Source organism: Palaemon carinicauda, chromosome 3 (genome assembly GCF_036898095.1).
Source record: "Palaemon carinicauda isolate YSFRI2023 chromosome 3, ASM3689809v2, whole genome shotgun sequence".
In the NCBI taxonomy this organism is placed as follows: Eukaryota; Metazoa; Arthropoda; class Malacostraca; order Decapoda; family Palaemonidae; genus Palaemon; species Palaemon carinicauda.
In genome coordinates, this window is record NC_090727.1 from 132,297,936 (window position 1) to 132,318,169 (window position 20,234).

General features: G+C 35.3%; 2 protein-coding genes across 2 annotated transcripts in view; one reads left to right on the forward strand and one right to left on the reverse strand.

Moving 5' to 3' along the window:
• LOC137638539 (peptidyl-alpha-hydroxyglycine alpha-amidating lyase 2-like) overlaps positions 1–3,361 on the forward strand; it is a 44,856-nt gene extending 41,495 nt beyond the window's left edge. The window contains exon 7 of the mRNA XM_068370669.1: positions 169–3,361. Coding sequence (XP_068226770.1) covers positions 169–285 — 117 coding nt within the window. The 3' untranslated portion in view covers positions 286–3,361. The remainder of the gene's footprint in view (positions 1–168) is intronic.
• Positions 3,362–5,596: 2,235 nt separating this feature from the next.
• Positions 5,597–20,234, reverse strand: part of ergic53 (protein ERGIC-53) — a 32,633-nt gene continuing 17,995 nt past the window's right edge. Inside the window, exons 5-12 of the mRNA XM_068370667.1 lie at positions 18,274–18,408; positions 17,866–17,999; positions 15,089–15,191; positions 13,639–13,741; positions 12,809–12,944; positions 12,407–12,545; positions 11,815–11,963; positions 5,597–7,233 (exon numbers count right to left, since the gene is read on the reverse strand). Coding sequence (XP_068226768.1) covers positions 7,197–7,233; positions 11,815–11,963; positions 12,407–12,545; positions 12,809–12,944; positions 13,639–13,741; positions 15,089–15,191; positions 17,866–17,999; positions 18,274–18,408 — 936 coding nt within the window. The 3' untranslated portion in view covers positions 5,597–7,196. The remainder of the gene's footprint in view (positions 7,234–11,814; positions 11,964–12,406; positions 12,546–12,808; positions 12,945–13,638; positions 13,742–15,088; positions 15,192–17,865; positions 18,000–18,273; positions 18,409–20,234) is intronic.

Sequence of the window (20,234 nt, forward strand, 5' to 3'; positions counted from 1 at the left end):
TTGTCTTAATGAATCGCACATTATTGCATATGAATATGCTGTAATGTTAACTTGACTGAACGAAGGTTTTAATGTATCAGTCCTTTTGTTTGCTTAGTAAAATATGCCAAGAAATCAGTAATAGAATATTGACTCTTTCCTAATATTGATAATTCTTTTGATTTTCAGGGTTTCCAAAATCCACATGCCATTGCAGTGACTCCAGATGCTACTACAATCTATGTTGCAGAAATTGGGCCTAACAGGGTCTGGAAGTTCTTGTTGGAAAATCCAGCAGAATACTAAAGAACAAGGATTCCCTACATCAAATAGAAAAAGCTATCAACACAGTGGGCATTTAACAAAACTAGCGTTGACTATGCTCAATCTAACGTATTAATAAGGATGTTAAGTGACTTCAAGCTTCAATCATTTTCAATGCTGAGGTAATGTATCGGAGATAAAAGTACTGTACGTACTGTACATGTTTTTAACGGTTATTTAAAAAAAAATTGAGAAGTATTTCAGATTTCATGCTAAAGTAAGATGACCGGAGAAAATGAGTGCACACATTGAAAGAGAATTTAAGAATTTAACAGTCCAGTATTAAAACAGTTACTATGCTTTGGGTACTTTGTGTTCACTGTACAGTACAGTATTAGTACATGAAATTATGCCCACTTAAATGGCCAGCCTCATAAGTTTGTGATCTTGTTAAAATGCCCAACACATACCATTACAGGAAGGATATAAATTTTTGCAGGCTAAAATAGTCTTGCTGCACTTTCATTTTACTAACTGAAGGAATTTTTTTTTTTAACATACTTCAGGAGCAACAAATATTCTCTTGTTAATTACTTTTCTGTATTGATAGAATATTCAGTACTTGAGTATGTTAATATTTGGTAGTTTTGTCTTTTAGAGTTATATTTGTTTAACAAGATCATAGTCACATTTCAATACTGTACACTTATAGAACATGATCGTAGTCACATTTCAATACAGTACTCTTGTAAAAGATGTCATGAGGATATTTTCAGAAATCATATATAATTGGAGTGGTAAAGTTAAAGCAGTTGTGCAGCCAAGTAAGGATAGACCAAAGAAAAAAAATATAGTTTTACGTAAGATAGTCTGAAATCATTAAGTATTGGCCATTGATGCCAACCAAGAGAACGTGTAAAAAAAATCACAAGGCTGAGAGCATGGTGGCTGGAGCCACAGGGGTGTTGCAGGAAACACTCGACTGGTATCATATGGGTCATATTTTCAGTAGATTACACACAGCAGAAATTAATTTGTTTCAAGATGTATTAGTAATCACTGTATCATTTTTTTTCCAAGTACCCAATATCCTCGGGTTAAATAACACCAACGAGTTAACTTTTCGAGAATGTAATAACGATTTCCTTTGCACTTATAAGCCTCCATATTTAGTTAGTTTCTTCAAGACTAACTATGCTTAATGATTGATAGGTTGTTATTTAGAAAATGCATTTTTTTCAGGTTCTGAAGGATATACTGTTTGTTAAACTGTACATGTTATGTATCAAGCCTGCAGTAGATATTCTTGACATATAAAGTATAGATTTAAGGTACTGTCTGTACAGTACTAAGGGAGCATATTTTTACTTTTTTTTGTGCCATTTATATAATGCACATCACCTTGACATTTTATTTCATGGGGTTAATTTCAAAATAAGATTTTCACAAAGTGTAAGTGACTAATACAGAGTTGCGTGATAAAGTGAGGCAGCTTAGGAAATTAAATAAGTTTTATAACTTACACAAATCGCAAAGTCAAGCTTTTCTTTTTCATGACAGTTGCCCTAGAATTTAATGGTTCAATATTCTGAACCAAACTGGCAGTGAGAAGTTAATTTTCTTAAATTTTCCATAATAAATCGGTACAAAAATACATGGTGAAAAAGTTATGTAAATCCAAAGTAAATTCTTTATTAGGGAAAAGATAATGTAATGTAATACTAAGTGAATTGCTTCTTATCTATAACCAGTCATTCTGTGTTCCTTATCCTTAACTAGTCATTCTGTGTTTTTTAAATACAGAACAAATATATTGGAACTTACTCTCCCTCGTGAAGAGTTTATTTCTTTCGCTGAAGTCTAACGGCATTTCAAATTTGAGTCATTGCTTACCTGACATATCACTGTATAACATTAAAATACTTCTTAACTTTAATAGCGTAGAGATCTTATATATCTATATAAAACTATATAAGTAAACTTACATGTTTACCAATACTGTATATACTATATATATATATGGCCACTATTAACAGTAATAGAATAAAAGGGTTATTTATTGTGCAAGTCTTTATCAACACTGCAGTTATGTAGGGGAAGGGAATTGTACAGTACTGTAATAGAGAGAGAGAATGTAATATTACTTCAATCTGAATTGTTTTAAGTGGAGTCAATTGGATTTCTTAGGAACAAGACCTATGTTAATGAAGATTTACTTGATCCGATTCTTAAAACGGGCGTTATAATTGGTCACACAAGGTAAATATGAACACTTATGTAAAATATAATAAGGGTAAAAGTCAATCTAAAGGATTGCTATGCCATCAGACTTAATATTTCACAGCTAAGTTTCTGGAAAAGTGTTATGGATAATGCTCCACTAGCATAAGTTTTCTTTCAGTTACGTTTCTGGCAAATTGTTATGGATAATGCTCCACTAGCATAAGTTTTCTTTACAAGTATTAATATCCTCTGTTCTCAGTACACACAGACTGAAAATACTGACACAAATAAATTGAGTTGCTTAACATTGATGGCTAGCAATTACTTTTCTAACTTTGACTTATATTCCTTAGTTTATGCCACAGGTCATTTAAAAGATTTTTAAGTTGACTAGGTGAATAATGATATTCAACAGAAAATTCCTCCTTAAAGCTGTGTTAATTTCAGATGTGGAATATTGTAGCATGTATCACCTATATAAGTGCTAAATGTATTTGCAAAAAAAGATAGTACTTGAAATCTTAGCAATCTGTGGTGAATGGTTACAGAAAGTTCCAAATATGCACAATGAACATATTTAACATTATCAAATTGTGCATAATGCAAGTTATAAACAGTAAATGTATATAATCTATTTCTTTATTTTACTGTATATATTTTCATGCAGTTAAGCCCCAACATTTGCTGGTAACTAGAATATCATTAGTCAATCTTAAGTGTAACTTGTCAGTCTTGGAGCCTATTTACAAGTCTAAGTGCCATAAAATATTTGTATTTGGATATATAGAGTATTGGATTGCAATTTACAGGTTTCATTGGTTATTGAGAATATTGGAGTATGACTGCAGTGACTAAAGCAATGTATTAAATTCAAAGTAAAAATAGAAAAAAAAAATATGCTGTTTTTGTTTAGTAAAAAAATGGCCTTAATTATATTTTAGGATGTTTCTAAATTTTTTGTTTTTCAGCTACACACTGCACAAAATCATTAATGATGTGATAACTAGGTAGGGTCTGTTAGTGGTAGCAATTTGTTTAATTATTTGAAGTGGTCAAAACTATATTCCATTCCTGCTTGGAAGGAGAAAATCCTCGGAGAAAATCCTCGCATAAAAACTTCTGGTAAGATATTGCGAGTTATCTCAAATGACATTCACTGTTGCTAGGAGAACCACTTCATGTACACTTCCTGGACATTCAACTTTGGCTAATAACCTGTCTAGACACCAGTTTTTTTTTTTTTTTTTTTCAGAAGTTAACGGACACGAGTCTTTATGTTATTGAATAAATTAACTGCTTGCCTTGCCCAAGCCGTATCAGCGTTACAAAAATTCTGCCTAACCTGTGGTTGGGAAGATTTTGGGAACCGTGAGATCTGGAAGAAATCAAGGGAGGCGAAAGCAAGTCCTAGAGACGGAACGGGGAAAGGCCTGGACTTGAAGAATCTGTAGAACTCCATAAACTGGAACTAGGCTGGGCCTTTCCCAGGTGGGGTTTATATTTGAAGGCCTTGCACTAACAGCTCTCATTTCCAGGTATTTCTGTTACCTGGAAACTGTGCAGATGGGACATGCAAAAGAGCTGGTGCTGGAGCATTAGGCCGAGGCACAATGACGACGTGCTACGTTGCCTAGGATCAAGGGAGCCCTGGGCCTCCCTGAAGACATTGGACCGAGCCGATTAAGCCGTAGTCACAACTGGAGCAACTTGGGATGATAAAGCTGCTTTGACAATATCCTGGAAACATGGATTGTCGGGATCACGGAAGTGGTGCCTGTCTGGATGCATGCACTTCTCCTTGTGCGTGGCTTGAGCGAGAGGTGGTATCTCACTTGAAAGTGATCGCTACTCGAGGGCGAGACATGACACACTATGTGCAAGGTAGGGAACTCGGGTGTGGAGCACCATACATACATCTAAACAGACATTCCCTCCGCAATGGGAGAATCCCTTGCAGCAACGAGCACTGGTCTGCTGCCGGAAGGATACAGAGTGAGGATGCGAGCACTTCCCTGCTTGCACCTAAGAACTACAGCGCGCTGTCGACAAGTTGCAAGCACACTTACGAATATCTGAAGGTGGTGTTCTTTTGAGTAAGAGCTGCCACTTGCAGATGTGATTGTGTCCTAAGATAGCACTTGCCTTTTGCTTAGTAGGATAAACGTGCAAGCTCATCCTGGGAGATGCACGAGGGAGGTTGTTACCCTGGAGAACGACAACCTGCGGGACCTTAGAGACAGGAGGAACTGTAGAGGAAGAAGAGGTTCTAAGCGGAGGGTCGAAGAAAAGGGACTTTTCCCTAGGCTTGGGAAGTGGAAAGGCGCAGGCCGTTCTGGGCAGGAGCAGATTGGGATACCTGCTGTGTGCCATGCTTCAATGCCTTCAGAAGCAGATTCTTTGAGGGGGTAACCTTCAAGTCCCAAGGCTGGCCACAGCTCACGACGAGCATCAAGAGAACTTGTGGGAGGACGCCACCACTACTGCTCCAGAAACAATGGGGTCTTCTGGACCCAAATGTCGTCCAAGGGTGAAAGGCACGTCCTTCTTCTCGTTCGTCCACAGGAAGAATAAGGATGGCTGGGTTTCTTGGGCTTTAAGGCAGAGCTCGAGGCAAAAAAAAACCCATTTACAACTTCCTCCTCCTCCTGCGGAACAGTTCCCACTGGGAAAACGGCCACTCCCGAAACTCGCCGCAGGGAGACTCCTCTTTGCAGGAATGTCCTCTTCACGATAGGTAAAGCTGACGAAGATGCAAGTCTAAGGCAGAACGTGATGTGCCACAGGCATGGCCAGTGGAGCATGTACAAAGTCGCAGGCTGCTTTCTCGAAAAACAGCGGTCACAACTAAAATGAATAACAAAAAAATATTTAGTACAGCTGGTGAAAAGAAAATGGAGAGGCTGCAGTGTACGTACACACATTACGAAGGCCAAAACAAAATTCGTCAAGTTAATGAGTGTGCGGGCAATGCCACCTCATTCAAAGATTTTAAGGCCTAAACACCAGCTCATGCTTAATCATCCTACGTAAAGAATGAGGTTTTGTATTTTTTGGAGAACAAGAAAATTCTGACAAATGGCAACACTACTTGAAGAAAACTGTATACCTCATTTAGGAATTATACAAAATAGTGTAGAAAACATTTATTTAAATAATTTATCATTAATCTTAACAAATACATTAATTTGACCAAGTTGGCAATATTTAAAAAAATAAAAGCAACAATGTACTCTGAAGCGATGTTAATACCTATCCATTTCAACTTTAATTAGTCGATCTAATATGAGCAAGTGTCACAAATATATGAAGACCTATATTTACAGCACATTCCTAAGCTTGGCTTTTGTGTAGTAACCTGCTCACTAACTCAAACTTATTTCATAAATTTTAAATACAATCTTGAAATACCTTGTACAAGAAGAACAAGATTCCTAAATAAAAAATGCCTTATTACTCAACAGTTCTGTAACAAATTAAGAAAATACTACCAATGAAACAGGAATCAAGGGTTTTAGATTAAGACTGGTAATCTTGATATGTACATTTGGAAGTAACAAAAACAATACTGAAATAAAGGATAACTTAGAAGAAAATACTTTCTTAGTGGAAAGTAGGGAGTATAATAAAGGTGAGCAAAGTGAAAACCCTTCCTTAGGAGAGAGGAAAGACTACCAAGCTTTCTGCTAAAAATTTCAAGTTTGCCAGTATACTGTATTGTAATACCTTTCTAAATAATACTTTCTGAATGTTAATAGCACTGGTGCCACAATTCTAAACAAGTACATAACTATAAAGAACTGACAAATATATTTTAATTGACATAACCATACACATCTACAATGCAGGCTGTTCAAACATTTTCCAAAAATATTTGAAGGCAAACCACATACTGTAACTGACTTTAAAAATACTGCTCTTGTTTAAAAAGTGGGAAAATAAAACCATAAGATTCCAAGCATCTCTATACAAATATGTCAAGTCTTTTAGTAGTACAAAACTTCAACTCTGCTATATACAGTATCAATAACAACATCCATACTTTGATTCTTAAAAAAAAAAAAAAAAATTGTAAAAGAAGCAGACGACAGTATGGTTTCATTCACTAAATTGTTTTAACCTGCTTCATGGCAATGAACACCAGATACCCTGAAACCTAGTTTGCTGCTTGATAATCTAAATCCGTTCTTATTAAAACAAATGTACTGCAAGCCACTTAAAAAAAAAAATACCCAGACAAATCTCCAATTAATACTAAAATTTTTAATTCCCCACGTAGCTATATGCTATATATGTTTCTTAAGGTGTACGGGTAAAAATATGACCGAAACTGTTGCTACATGCCCACTGACTTAGCATCTGTAGGACTCAAAACTGCATGTATGAGTACAAATATTTACAGTATATACATATACTGTACTATATTGTAAAAATTACAAGCCTCAGAATAAAATTTCTGAAACTTAAAAGTCCAATTAACCTTTTCATGTGCGCTTAGAATGCTCTATGCTAGCATCTATCCAGACAAGAGCTAAACTAGTTATCAAGGAAGACTATAGAAAAATTTAGCTTTAACTAAAGTTCTCACTTTTCTGTAACAAAATACACTACTGTACTATTAAAACACCCTTGTGGTTTCCATCCCAAGTAAATTTCAAACTACCTTTAGGCAAGAGACAATAGAAATGCCTGAGATCAAGTACTGTGTATTATGAATCTTCTGTATAGGCGGATCAGTAGAACTTCTTGGCCTGAGCTTCTTTGCTATCTCTGAAACAGAAAAATTGTACTCAAATAACAGACTTGTAAAATACATTTCTGGAAGAATAAAGAAACCAATTCAAAGCTTTAGCAGAAAACTTTCTTAAAAAATAAAACTTAGAGTAAGTAAATTCAGTACTACATTTATGGTTAGACCAAATCTGCAATACTGGGTTTAAGTTTAAAGTACTGTTTAAAAAAAAAAAAAAAAAATGCACAAAGCCCCTGTATGTATAATACATGCACTAGTTTTATAATAATATACAGTACCTCATTTTTTTTAAACAAACAATTCCCAGAGGTAAAAAGTGCCACTACAAGTCTCGTACTAATTTCAGTTAATAAAAGCTTATTCCATCACACTTTTGGGAAGGTTCAAGAAACTATGTCTAGATACCAGCCTGAGATAAAGTTTGTAATTTTTTTTTTAAATCAGTTAAAGACTTGCTAAGCTCTCTATCATCTGATGAACCATAGTTAGCCTAATGTTCTTCAGTTTCATCTAGATAAATATAATTACTTCTGCAGTGTAGTCTTGCATATTCCCTAAAAATGTATTATATATTGGATAATTTTATTTTAAATCCATATTACCTTATATTAAAATTATTACAAAAACTTTTACATCTTATATTAAAGCGGCCTTATACAAGGGGTTTTCTGGTTAAGTACTGAACTAGCCTGTAATATGCAACCCTTGCTCTGCCGATTGTCCTAAATTCTTTCAAATGACATTATGCAGTTCCTGCTAATCTGCCAATGTAAGGTGTTAAATCCACTTCACAAAACCACATTTTAACACAGTACTACACAGTATATGGATCACTTGAAGGATTTATTGACAAGTGTGGAGGAAGATGAAGTTTAGAATACAGAGGGCAAAGTTTAGAATACAGAGGGCAAAGAAACAAAATCTAAAATAATACCTACACTGTGCCACAAGGCACACTATAATTATAATACATTAAAATATGAGTTTATCCAGTTTTACCATTTTTTTATCCCTTTCTTTTACCCTTACTACACAAAAATTGTAGTCTCAAATTAATTTTTTGTAAAGGAAACTTGCAGATAAGACCAATATCTACAGACTACTTGCTAGTTTCTTGTTATAAAGCTATTTTTAACTTGCACATCAAAAGGCTCACAAAATGAAAATTTCCGACAAAGTCCAACCAAACTAACATCAAAAGTATGTCGGTAAATAGGCAGTACAATACAGGGATGGGTTACAAAATTTACCATTTGACATGCTCAATAAAAAGTAGGTATCAAATATTTTGAAAGTTTACTGAATGTTGAGGATAATAGGGAGGCAGATATAATTGCTGCTGCAGGTGTTGAGGTGCCAGTGATGGGAGATGAGAATGAGAGAGAGATTACAAGAGTGGAAGTGAGGAGAGCACTAGATGAAACGAGAGTAGGAAAAGCGTCTGGTATGGATGGTGTGAGAGCTGAGATGTTGAAGGAAGGGGGTGTGACTGTACTTGAATGGTTGGCGAGATTGTTTAATGTGTGTTTTGTGTTGTCAATGGTACCAGTAGATTGGGTTTGTGCATGTATTGTACCACTATATAAGGGTAAGGGAGATGTGCATGAGTGTTGTAATTCAAGAGGTATTAGTTTGTTGAGTGTAGTTGGAAAAGTGTATGGTAGAATACTGATTAATAGGATTAAGGATAAAACAGAGAATGCAATCTTAGAAATACAGGGTGGTTTTAGAAGAGGTAGGGGTTGTATGAATCATATTTTTACAGTAAGGCAGATATGCGAGAAATATTTAGCAAAAGGTAAGGAGGTGTATGTTGCGTTTATGGATCTGGAGAAAGCGTATGATAGAGTTGATAGGGAAGCAATGTGGAATGTGATGAGGTTATATGGAGTTGGTGGAAAGTTGTTGCAAGCAGTGAAAAGTTTCTACAAAGGTAGTAAAGCATGTGTTAGGATAGGAAATGAAGTGAGTGATTGGTTTTCAGTGAGAGTGGGGCTGAGACAGGGATGTGTGATGTCACCGTGGTTGTTTAACTTGTTTGTTGATGGAGTGGTGAGAGAGGTGAATGCTCGAGTGCTTGGACGAGGATTAAAACTGGTAGACGAGAATGACCATGAATGGGAGGTAAATCAGTTGTTGTTTGCGGATGATACTGTACTGGTTGCAGACACACACGAGAAGCTTGGCCGATTAGTGACAGAATTTGGAAGTGTGTGCGAGAGAAGGAAGTTGAGAGTTAATGTGGGTAAGAGTAAGGTTATGAGATGTACGAGAAGGGAAGGTGGTGCAAGGTTGAATGTCATGTTGAATGGAGAGTTACTTGATGAAGTGGATCAGTTTAACTACTTGGGGTCTGTTGTTGCAGCAAATGGTGGAGTGGAAACAGATGTACGTCAGAGAGTGAATGAAGGTTGCAAAGTGTTGGGGGCAGTTAAGGGAGTAGTAAAAAATAGAGGGTTGGGCATGAATGTAAAAAGAGTTCTATATGAGAAAGTGATTGTACCAACTGTGATGTATGGATCGGAGTTGTGGGGAATGAAAGTGACGGAGAGACAGAAATTGAATGTGTTTGAGATGAAGTGTCTAAGGAGTATGGCTGGTGTATCTCGAGTAGATAGGGTTGGGAACGAAGTGGTGAGGGTGAAAACGGGTGTAAGAAATTAGTTAGCAGCTAGAGTGGATATGAATGTGTTGAGGTAGTTTGGCCATGTTGTGAGAATGGAAAATGGCTGTCTGCTAAAGAAGGGGATGAATGCAAGAGTTGATGGGAGAAGTAAAAGAGGAAGGCCAAGGTTTGGGTGGATGGATGGAGTGAAGAAAGCTCTGGGTGATAGGAGGATAGATGTGAGAGAGGCAAGAGAGCATGCTAGAAATATGAATGAATGGCGAGCGATTGTGACGCAGTTCCGGTAGGCCCTGCTGCTGCCTCCGATGCCTTAGATGACCGCGGAGGTAGCAGCAGTAGGGGATTCAGCATTATGAAGCTTCATCTGTGGTGGATAATGTGGGAGGGTGGGCTGTGGCACCCTAGCAGTACCAGCTGAACTCGGTTGAGTCCCTTGTCAGGCTGGAGGAACGTAGAGAGTAGAGGTTCCCTTTTTTGTTTTGTTTCATTGTTGATGTCGGCTACCCCCCAAAATTGGGGGAAGTGCCTTGGTATATGTATGATGTATGTGATCAAATATTGTAACAGCAAAATAAAGCCTTTGGAAATGAAATCGTAACTTAAAAGGTTGGTAGGAAAATTGTGCATAATGTAGTTTATGGTTAACTAAAAATACTGGACAACATTAATTTCTATAGGAATTCTCAAAAGCGGGATTTTTATATCAAGCCCAAAAATGTTGATTTAAAAAAGTCTGAAATAAATACTGTTACCACGCATTTAAGGTATTTAAAGTAAGGGAAGGGACTTCATTTTCAGTTAGTCATACCCTTGCGGAACAATTTACGAGGGAGTGGCAACGGGAGCAAACGAATCCTCAAACTTACAAGTTACCAATCACTAGTTGAAGTGTTCATGACGGGAAGAAAACCATCGGACTAAACAACCCTCTGATCCCTCACCATTCCCTCTAACAATACAAGGAAATTTATTACAAGACTATTATTTACTCAAGATTTTGTATTTATAATTCAAAGGTATAAAGAATATGCTATAGACTGATCCTACATTCAACATTTTAAATCAATATTGAAATTAAAATAAAGTAAAATAGAAGTTTATATATGTCTGAAGCAATAAGTGGTACACACTTATAAAATCAGAAAATTCTGACATTATCAAAAGTATTTAACGAGAGAAGTCATATCTTAGATGTTCACAGGTCTGGCTCGATAGGATTTAGTACTAAATGAAAATTAAGAATGAAACTGTTAAATAAGTTATGACTTCTACCTAATAAGATACCAAAAGGAATGAATGATGAGCAAATGGCAGAAAGCAATGAACTTGGAACTGAAATAACCCTGTAAAAAAAACATTCAGTAATGTTTGCAAAGCACCTGGAGTGATATGCCTCTTTGGACAGATTGTAGATAATTTTATAATAGTACGGAAGTCCAGTAATAAAATTACTTTAAAAAACCATGGGTAATTAGAGAAATGAATAATTCCCAATTTCTTAATGAAAAATTAACATGCAAAACTAATTTCATAGTAAAGCAATGTCTATTAACCCTTTTACCCCCAAAGGACGTACTGGTACGTTTCACTAAAGCCATCCCTTTACCCCCATGGACGTACCGGTACATCCTTGCAAAAGAAAATGCTATAAAAAATCTTTTTTCATATTTTTAATAATTTTCAGAGAAAATTCAGGCATTTTCCAAGAGAATGAGACCAACCTGACCTCTCTATGACAAAAATTAAGGCTGTTAGAGCAATTTAAAGAAAATATACTGCAAAATGTGCTGGGAAAAAAATAACCCCCTGAAGGTTAAGGGTTGGAAATTTCCAAATAGCCTGGGGGTAAAAGGGTTAAAACAAAAATAAATAAGCCTCAATTTAAGTTTAGTGTACAAATGAAAGAAATCTTCTTTACCCTAATTAAAATCACCCCATAAAAAAGTAACTTTCCCTTAAACGTGTAGCTTACCTGTAAATAATATATCCAATAAGTAAAACTACTTGAATCACCATACAAGTAATGAAAATTCCGGTGGAGACGCAACTCACAGTTGGGCAACCCTGTCCACCACCTACAGGTCCTGCAGTCAATCTTTGATTGGCTGTTGTAAGATCCCGCTATAAAGATAAGATGTTTAACAATTAAATTAATTCTGAAAGCAATTTGCAATTTAAAAAAATTTAATTTGCTTATCGCTGTAGCAAACTTTTCAAATTTTTGGCAACTATTTGGTGTTAGGTTTCATTATGCAGCAGAGGCATAAATGCTTTGAGACTTTCCAATCAGGTTTGTTTAATTCTTTAAATTGGCATGGCATGCACATCCAGCTGAGCTTTTACACAACATTCTTCATATTCAGATTAGTCAGCTTTTACAAAATTCAAATCTTCATCCTCACTTCACACATTCCCATGATTAACGCTTCCAACTGACTTTATATTGATGTAATTATAATGTTAATTGTAAGTATAGTTATTACTATTCATATCCTGCTTATCCTACTTTACCTTGTCCTTAAAGTATTTAGTTTTCCTTAACAGCACACACAATTCAGTCCTACCTTGACAATGTTCAAGCCTTCTTTCATTTCATTTAATGTGACATGCAGATCATAACCAACTGGCTGCACAGATCCCTGTGGTTTTTGACTGTTAGAAATCAGCTGATTACTCTTTTGATGAATTTCAGTTACAAAACTCCTGTAAAAGCAAGAATTTCAATTAAATGTCAGATAATACTAAACAAAAAAAAATATAAAAAAGCTGGAATTAATGGAGTACGGGACACCTAATCCAAAAGAATGGGCTACACAGTTACCTACAAAAGTACCAGAAAAATACCTGGTGTATCTTTCCATTCTGCTATTCCTCGTTACAGACTAATACCATTTTAAGTGATCTAATGGGTCTTTCCACTTAAAACTTTAATTATTTCATCAACTGACATTATGAGACAAACTTACTTAATATCTCTGGCTGTTTGAACAATGTCTCTTTGATTGTTGAGCATTGAATCAATTTCATGTCTCTTTATGCCATCTGAAGGTAGCGCACCAACCTGGGCTGGAGGTACTTGGCCTGTTGGTACAACCTGTCCACCTATAAAACAAAAAAAAATAATGTTTGCAATCAATTAGATTATAAAAAATTTGAATATGATCAAGATACAGGTAATGTTAACAAAAGTGATATATTGGGATCAAAATATTAGGAGAACAGATAACTGCAAGAATAATTAGTATAGAGAAACCAATTTCTTTATCTATTCAATGCTAAAATGGTTATAAAACTAGTTTTTAATTACCTCCATAAAATCAAATGTATTCATATCTATTTTCTATGTGACTTAGAAATAGGAAAGCTTACATAAGACAAGAAGTATTTCCTTCAAGTATTTAGTAAACTTTAAAAAAAAATGGGAAGAGAGAAATTTAGAGGAGACTACAAAATGTTAAAATTTACGGCTGGAATGCAATGGGTATTTCACATATGTGAAAAGGCCGAAATGCAACTTTTAGTGGGGATGGAAAACCTATATATCTTACAGGCCAAGATGCTTTGACCTTTCGACGAGGGAAAGCAACTGCGAAGTATCTATGAGGTTAATATGGATGCGACAAGAAGCTCAGTGGGAAAGATCAGAAAATATAAAAAAAGGGGCTACAAAAGGAAGGGGATAAAACTCATTAAAAAGTCACATTCTGTACAAGGACAAGCAGACTGAAAAAAGGCATGATGAGGTTCTGTCCCTCGAAGTACTTCACACGCAAAAAGCTAAGCAAGTTACACCAACCTCCCATTCCAGTGTGCACTGCAGATACAAGGCCTAGAGTCCGCTCCTGCCGACCTATTATTTCATCCATTTTAACATACAGGGCTCGTATAGTTTCATGAATCTGGAAGCAAAATCAGGCAATCATAAAATCTCATTTTTAAAACTGTTAGGACTGTAATGTTTATTCAAAAACACAATATTGGATTTACTTAATCCTTATTTCTAAACCTTGATACTTAATGACTTCACATCTACAATCCAGGAAATGTCAACCACTCTTAACTGTTGATAGATAAAGCATTAACCACAGATGGGATCACCTTACAATATAGTAATTTCATGGCCCTTACAGCAACAATGTTGACTTATAAGCATCTGTGATTTTACAAACACAAAAGGTTTAATTTTAATTATGTCTGTTTAAGTTTGTAAATCAGATTTATAAAATAAAGCTGTTAACAAGCGTTTAAAACAATCCAGATTATCAAATGTTCCAGACCAAACCATAAATTTTAAACATAATTATCATTTGGAATAATAATACTATGGATTGAACTAGATTTGGGATATATAGCCAAACCCTGCTATGGTGAATTTATGCCAAAACCCTTAAGTTACCTACAAAGGTAAAAGTTTGAAGAGGTTGGACAGCAAGATGGAAGAAAGGAAGAGTGGAGGTAAACTAGGATAAAAACAAGGGCAGCTAGGGGCCAAAACAACACAGCAAAAACCAGAAGTAATACCTACAGACTACCACAAGAGGTGCCCTGACTTCTAACAATTACTGTGGATGGCTACACTGTCAATAATGTTTGTCTATATTTAGAGTTTTGTTACTGTAGACTAAACTATACCGTCAATATTAATACAACTGTAGCAAATATTCATGATAAAAGATGATCCTTACATGAAATTCAAGTAAAAAGCCTAGCACTCTTGATATTAAAAAACGGACAATGGTAATATACAAATACCTCAAGGTTTATGCAAGGCTGTCGAATTTTGAGAATTTGAAGTAGAAAAAAATAAGTGCTTAAAACACTTTTTGTTCAAAAACCTTTATTACACCTAAAAATTTAGCAAATTTCTACTTATAATGTTTTGTACCTCAGAATAAACACTAAGAGCTACCTACCCATTATCAATTGTTTTTGGGAACCCTATATATAAATATAACCAAATGACTATCAATTTGATGTTCATAATGGGGAACCTATGAACGAATACAATCAGCTGGCTATCAATATGACATTCATAACAGGGCACCTATGAACGAATACAATCGTCTAGCTACCTCTTAAAACATTAATAATAGATACAGTACTGTTCATTTCACAGAATTCAGCAAGAAAAATTACCTGGCCCCCTTCAAGTTCAGAAATGTAATGGAAGTTCACACAGATGTATGTAATAGGGAAAAAGTCCCAGTAAATAGTTTGGCAACAAAATGAAATTAAACTAAACTTGCCTGACTCTGGCCTTGGTAAATATTACGAAGCTCTCTCTGCTCTCCTGTTTCATACTCCTCGTCTGTATCTCTTCGAGCAGCCTCTGGATTTTGTGCAACATACCTGGAGTGATAATTTAAAACTTTAGCCACACCTATTTCCAAAGCTGAAACCTCAATTTTTATTTTTATCAACAATAAGAAAACTTGATCTCTAATGTATTTCAGCACTCATAATTACTAAGCAAGGTTTTCTTTGTAATAATAAAAATCCTTCAACCTCCTTACCCCTCACTTCTAGGGGACCTATCAGCGGGGTATCACTCTTTCTGCTGGGTAGAAACCAAGCCCTGCAATTCATGGGAGATACTCAAAGCTCCCAATCTGATTCTTTCAAAGTTGTCACATAGCTAATTACCACTTATATGATAACCAAAATAATCAAACTTAAATATTTTCAAAAGTAATATTGGTAAATCTTGCCTCTATTCTAATACCATTTCACACTTACATTTATTACAGTATGGATGAAAGTAAACCTTTAAAAGCTCTGACAGAAGATTACCTATCTTCTGTATTCTAATAACATTCTGTGCTACGGAAGGAATATCAAAATGACAGACTAGGTTCTCATTATTAAGAGTCTTTTTAGCTCCAAAGTGGAGTGATAGAACTGCTTTATAAACATGACTAAACAAGCTTCATTTTCACTAATTCACTTATAGTCAAAGCCAATGTCTAAAACTCTCAATATAAGGTCTTTCAAACATATTCTACTTGATACAAATCTCAAATACTTCATAACCACATGCAGAAGATTTCTCAATATAAAAGGGATGAAAAACTTGTATGAGGATATCCAAGTCATACCTTACCATTCGCTAGTTTTGAGTTTCATAAATCTGATTATTCAAGGGGTTCTTGCAGTATCAATGGTTGCCTATCCCATCCATTATGGTTGTCGCACTTCCCGATGTTCTCGATTAACTTTAATTATAACGCATGCCACAGAAAACCACCCTCACACAGACTTGGTCTTTCTGCTTCCGCTGTACAGCAAACAGCCTAAGCGTATATAGTAGACTCTTCACTCCATGTATTGTACCCATTGGGTTGACTTAAAATAAACCCTGTATGGGGTAGTGTTATCATTGCACTTCTGTAGGCACATTACTCAAGGGTTCTTGCAGTGTTCAATTTCTGCCATGGACCCTAAGAAAGATTCCCCACCTCCCAACATACCCATGAACACCAGAAGAACATGATGACCATGGAAGCAAAGGTAGAGGTGGCTAATTTAAGCAGAGAAGGTATGTCTTTTGCCACCGTGGGCTAAAGTTCCATGTGAACAAGAGTACTGCGCGGTACATCAAGAAAACTGGGCTAAACCAAGAACCCTACACCGCTTATTTGTTGGTAACAGCACAACTTTTCACAATCACCAACACAAGAATAAAAGCAACCTATTTACAGACAAACCAGTAAAACATCCATACTCTACTTTTTAATGGTACAGCACCTTTAATCTACCCTCCACTTAATCATTAAAAGGAGGAGATTAACCAGCTTACAGAGCTGGCATCCTCCACTATACTGCCATAATATTGTGACCCTTTACCAAGTTTTAATACTGTAGTGATAGTACTATACTCTACAAATACTGTAGTAATATACATTAATGTATTATACACCAAGGTTTACTACAGACTGAGGCCAACCAATTGTTCTCGGGTAAAACTCAAAATGCCAAAAAGTTTGAGTGTGTATTTGCCAAAGCACAGTATATCTTTCAGCTTTGAAAAATATTTTATCAACTCACCGCTGTGTTGAAGTGTACTACAAGCAAGTTGTTCACTTGAACACAGAAGTCACTTGAGTTCAGTAAGTATTTAAGGGGGGGGGGGGTTTGCAACAATACTTAGGGGATTTACACCCTTCATTTCTATCTCTGTTACTAGCAACCAAGTTAATCTTGCTAAACTTTCCAAAATTACCAGTACGCTGCAGATCTTTAGTTTACAAACTAAACACTTGTCAAGTCTGAATATTTGTAAGTAATTCCTTAAAAGTGAGCGACTAATCAGCAAAAATATGTTTCAGGTGACAACAGAGCATCCGCTGAATAAAAAACCAGTACGAACAGAAAACGCACGTTCGTTTGGCAAGAGGGAGGCATTGATGAGATATGACATTATTAATCAAGGCACACTAATGTTTATTCAGAGTGCTTTGCCCGTGCTAGGGCACGTGAAGCCATTCAGTGAGCAAGTGCAATTGGGAAAAACTCTACAGTAACACTGAAGTAAAGGTTAAGATAGCGAGTAAAGCAAATTGGAAAAAAAAAGGAAGAGGGAATGAGGGTAACATAAGATGTGGCCAAAGGAATGCTGCAAAGACACTTAAATTAGTGCATGGTGTACTGACGGAACTGGCTCCCTTCAGAGGGTCAACATACTTGGAAATGCACCAGCATTCTTGACCTGAGGTTTTACCATGGGCAAAGAATGAATTAAACTTAAACGAAGTAGATATGAGTTAGCGATCTTGAGTGGTTTTCATGAACCAACGGGCTCAGTTAACCATGCTAGATGGTACCTTAGAAGGGAGGCATATAAGGGCTGATAGAAAAATTTCCTCTTTAAGATCAAGAAGTTTGCACTTCATAGTTATCAGCTATGCAACCCAAAAAGTAATATTCACCGAATATAACAAATTTGGTTACACTCAAAATCTAATTATACCATTACCAGCAGGATTAGCAACAGTCCTTCAGCTCATGGGGCCTTAATTATACTTACTCTTCTCTAGCTTTCTTGGTTTTCTCTTGATACTCTTGGAACTCCTGGCGGAATTTTTCTTCCTCCTCTTGGTTGGTTTGGAGGAGCGCCATCTCTTCTGGCGAACGCAGGGATGATACTAGTAGTTTAAGAACCTGCAAGAGTTGAAAAGTAAAATGGTAAAATGTACCTTATGGAAATCAGAATAAATTTTAAACATGTTACTCAAAAGAAATTAAAAATGATTCTATAGATATGAAAAATAAAGTCCCTACAATATATCAATTTAGGAAAAAGACAATTACTTTCACACATTTCAATAGAAGAATGATTTTAATTGAAGAAAATTTTGTTTAATATAATTTCTTGTAGACTATATATTATTCCACACTTTAAAATCCATTACCCATGTGAGGAGAAAAAACTCACATCATGATCATCAGCTAATCCTCCTGTTGCTGCAGAAACTCCAAAGTATCCCGATGCGGGAAGGCGTACATTTTCGGCCCTCATACAAATTTCATAATCTTTGTCATTGTTGGTCATTCCACTATGAACCATGAGCTGAAATACAAAACATATATCAACCCTCAATATTTTCCTCTCATAAAAAAGTATACATATCTAGGAAACTTCAGGCATAGAGCAAACTTATAATTTTTAAAGAAAGATAGGATGTTTTATGGAACAAGATATCAATATTCTACATTAAATTATATGACAAACATCACCATAGGAATCCTTTTGAAGATTAGCTCAAAGCTTATACTTTGCACTACCAACCAAAACATAGATGTACAGTAATAGTCAATTGAAGTAAACATCCAATCATTAGTTAGCACCTCAAAACCAAAAGTGAGAAACCACACTTTACACACAATCATTAGTTAAAACTAAACACATTCCTTTTGGTATTTTTAAAATACTCTAATTTAGCATAAAGCGTGTATGCTACCTAAGACTAACTCTATCATCTACCCACTTCAGAAATAAAAACAAATGAAAGCCAAAACAAAATATTTCGGCAAAATTCAAGCCAAATTAAAAGTCATAATTTTTTTCTCTCTCTTGTCTTGTTAAAAATGTTTAATAATACTGTATTAATATTGAAGAGAAAATTTGTAACATACCTATAAAATCTGACACTTCAAAACTTGAATTTTTCCTTAGACGTACTCAATGCTTTCCTAGCAAATACTAATTTCTAATTCTAGTATAGAAACCACCTATCAGACATAAGCACCCACCCCATAGATAAGAGGCTGATGGCTAACGACAGAACCCAATTCTCGGACACGAGTGGGCGCCGACGACATAGAAACCACCACTTCTATTCATGTCAAGATATCAAAACTAGTACAGTAATAATATATTCATAAAGGAAAATAAATCAAAACAATGAATAAGAAGGATAACTAAAATACCTAACACTTTAAATGAATTTGTGAATTCTAGTAAATAACTCGCCTGAATGAATGAATTTATTGCCGATATTAATTACTAGCTCATTTAGTTTCACAATTATTGTAAAACTAAAGTGAAAGGCCAAAGGCCATAAAGCACCCTACTTGAACAGCTAGGATTTCCAAGAGGTAAAATGATACAATTTTAGGTAAGAGAGATCCTAGCTAGTAATCTAACACAAATGGTAATCTGGCAATTAAAAACTATTAAATTGTCACTACATTTTGTTGTTTTCAAGAGCCTTTATATTAAATTTAAGGTACAGCAATACTATACAGACGGAATATGAGTGTCATGAAGATCAATCAGGGAGAGTAATGGCACAGCATTAATTTCAAGTTTAACATTGAAACTATGCATATCATTTGTCAAAAGGAAACAAGGTATTAAAATATTAAATTAAACAGAACTTATAAAACACTAGAGAGAAAAAGAACCTACACTGAAAATAAAAATAAAAAATTGTACTTAGGTCAATATATAGTAATATTAAACCTACAGTGATGGATGAAATAAAAATTCAACAAAACCTATACGATTTTACGACTTTATAAACGACCGAGTTAAAACTGTATAAAACCCTTTAATGAAGCCCTCAATTGCCAGTTACAGTTCTAACTATAGATAAAGAATAATATACCAGTAGATAAAAAAAGTATCTTAAAAAAATATCAAGAACCTTTACAATAAACATATCAAAATAGGATTAAGAAAATAAATATTAAACAACAAAAGTTAATTTGAACAAAAGGAACACAGGTCAGGATATCAAAACAAGCAATAATATATCAACAAAAGAAAATAAATCAAACCAATGAATAAAAAGGATAACCAAAACCCCTGACTCTTTTAATAGTTGAAAGAAACAAGTCAAGGAACTGAAACGGTAAGCTATTGCATTGCATTAATTAAATATGTCAAGCCAA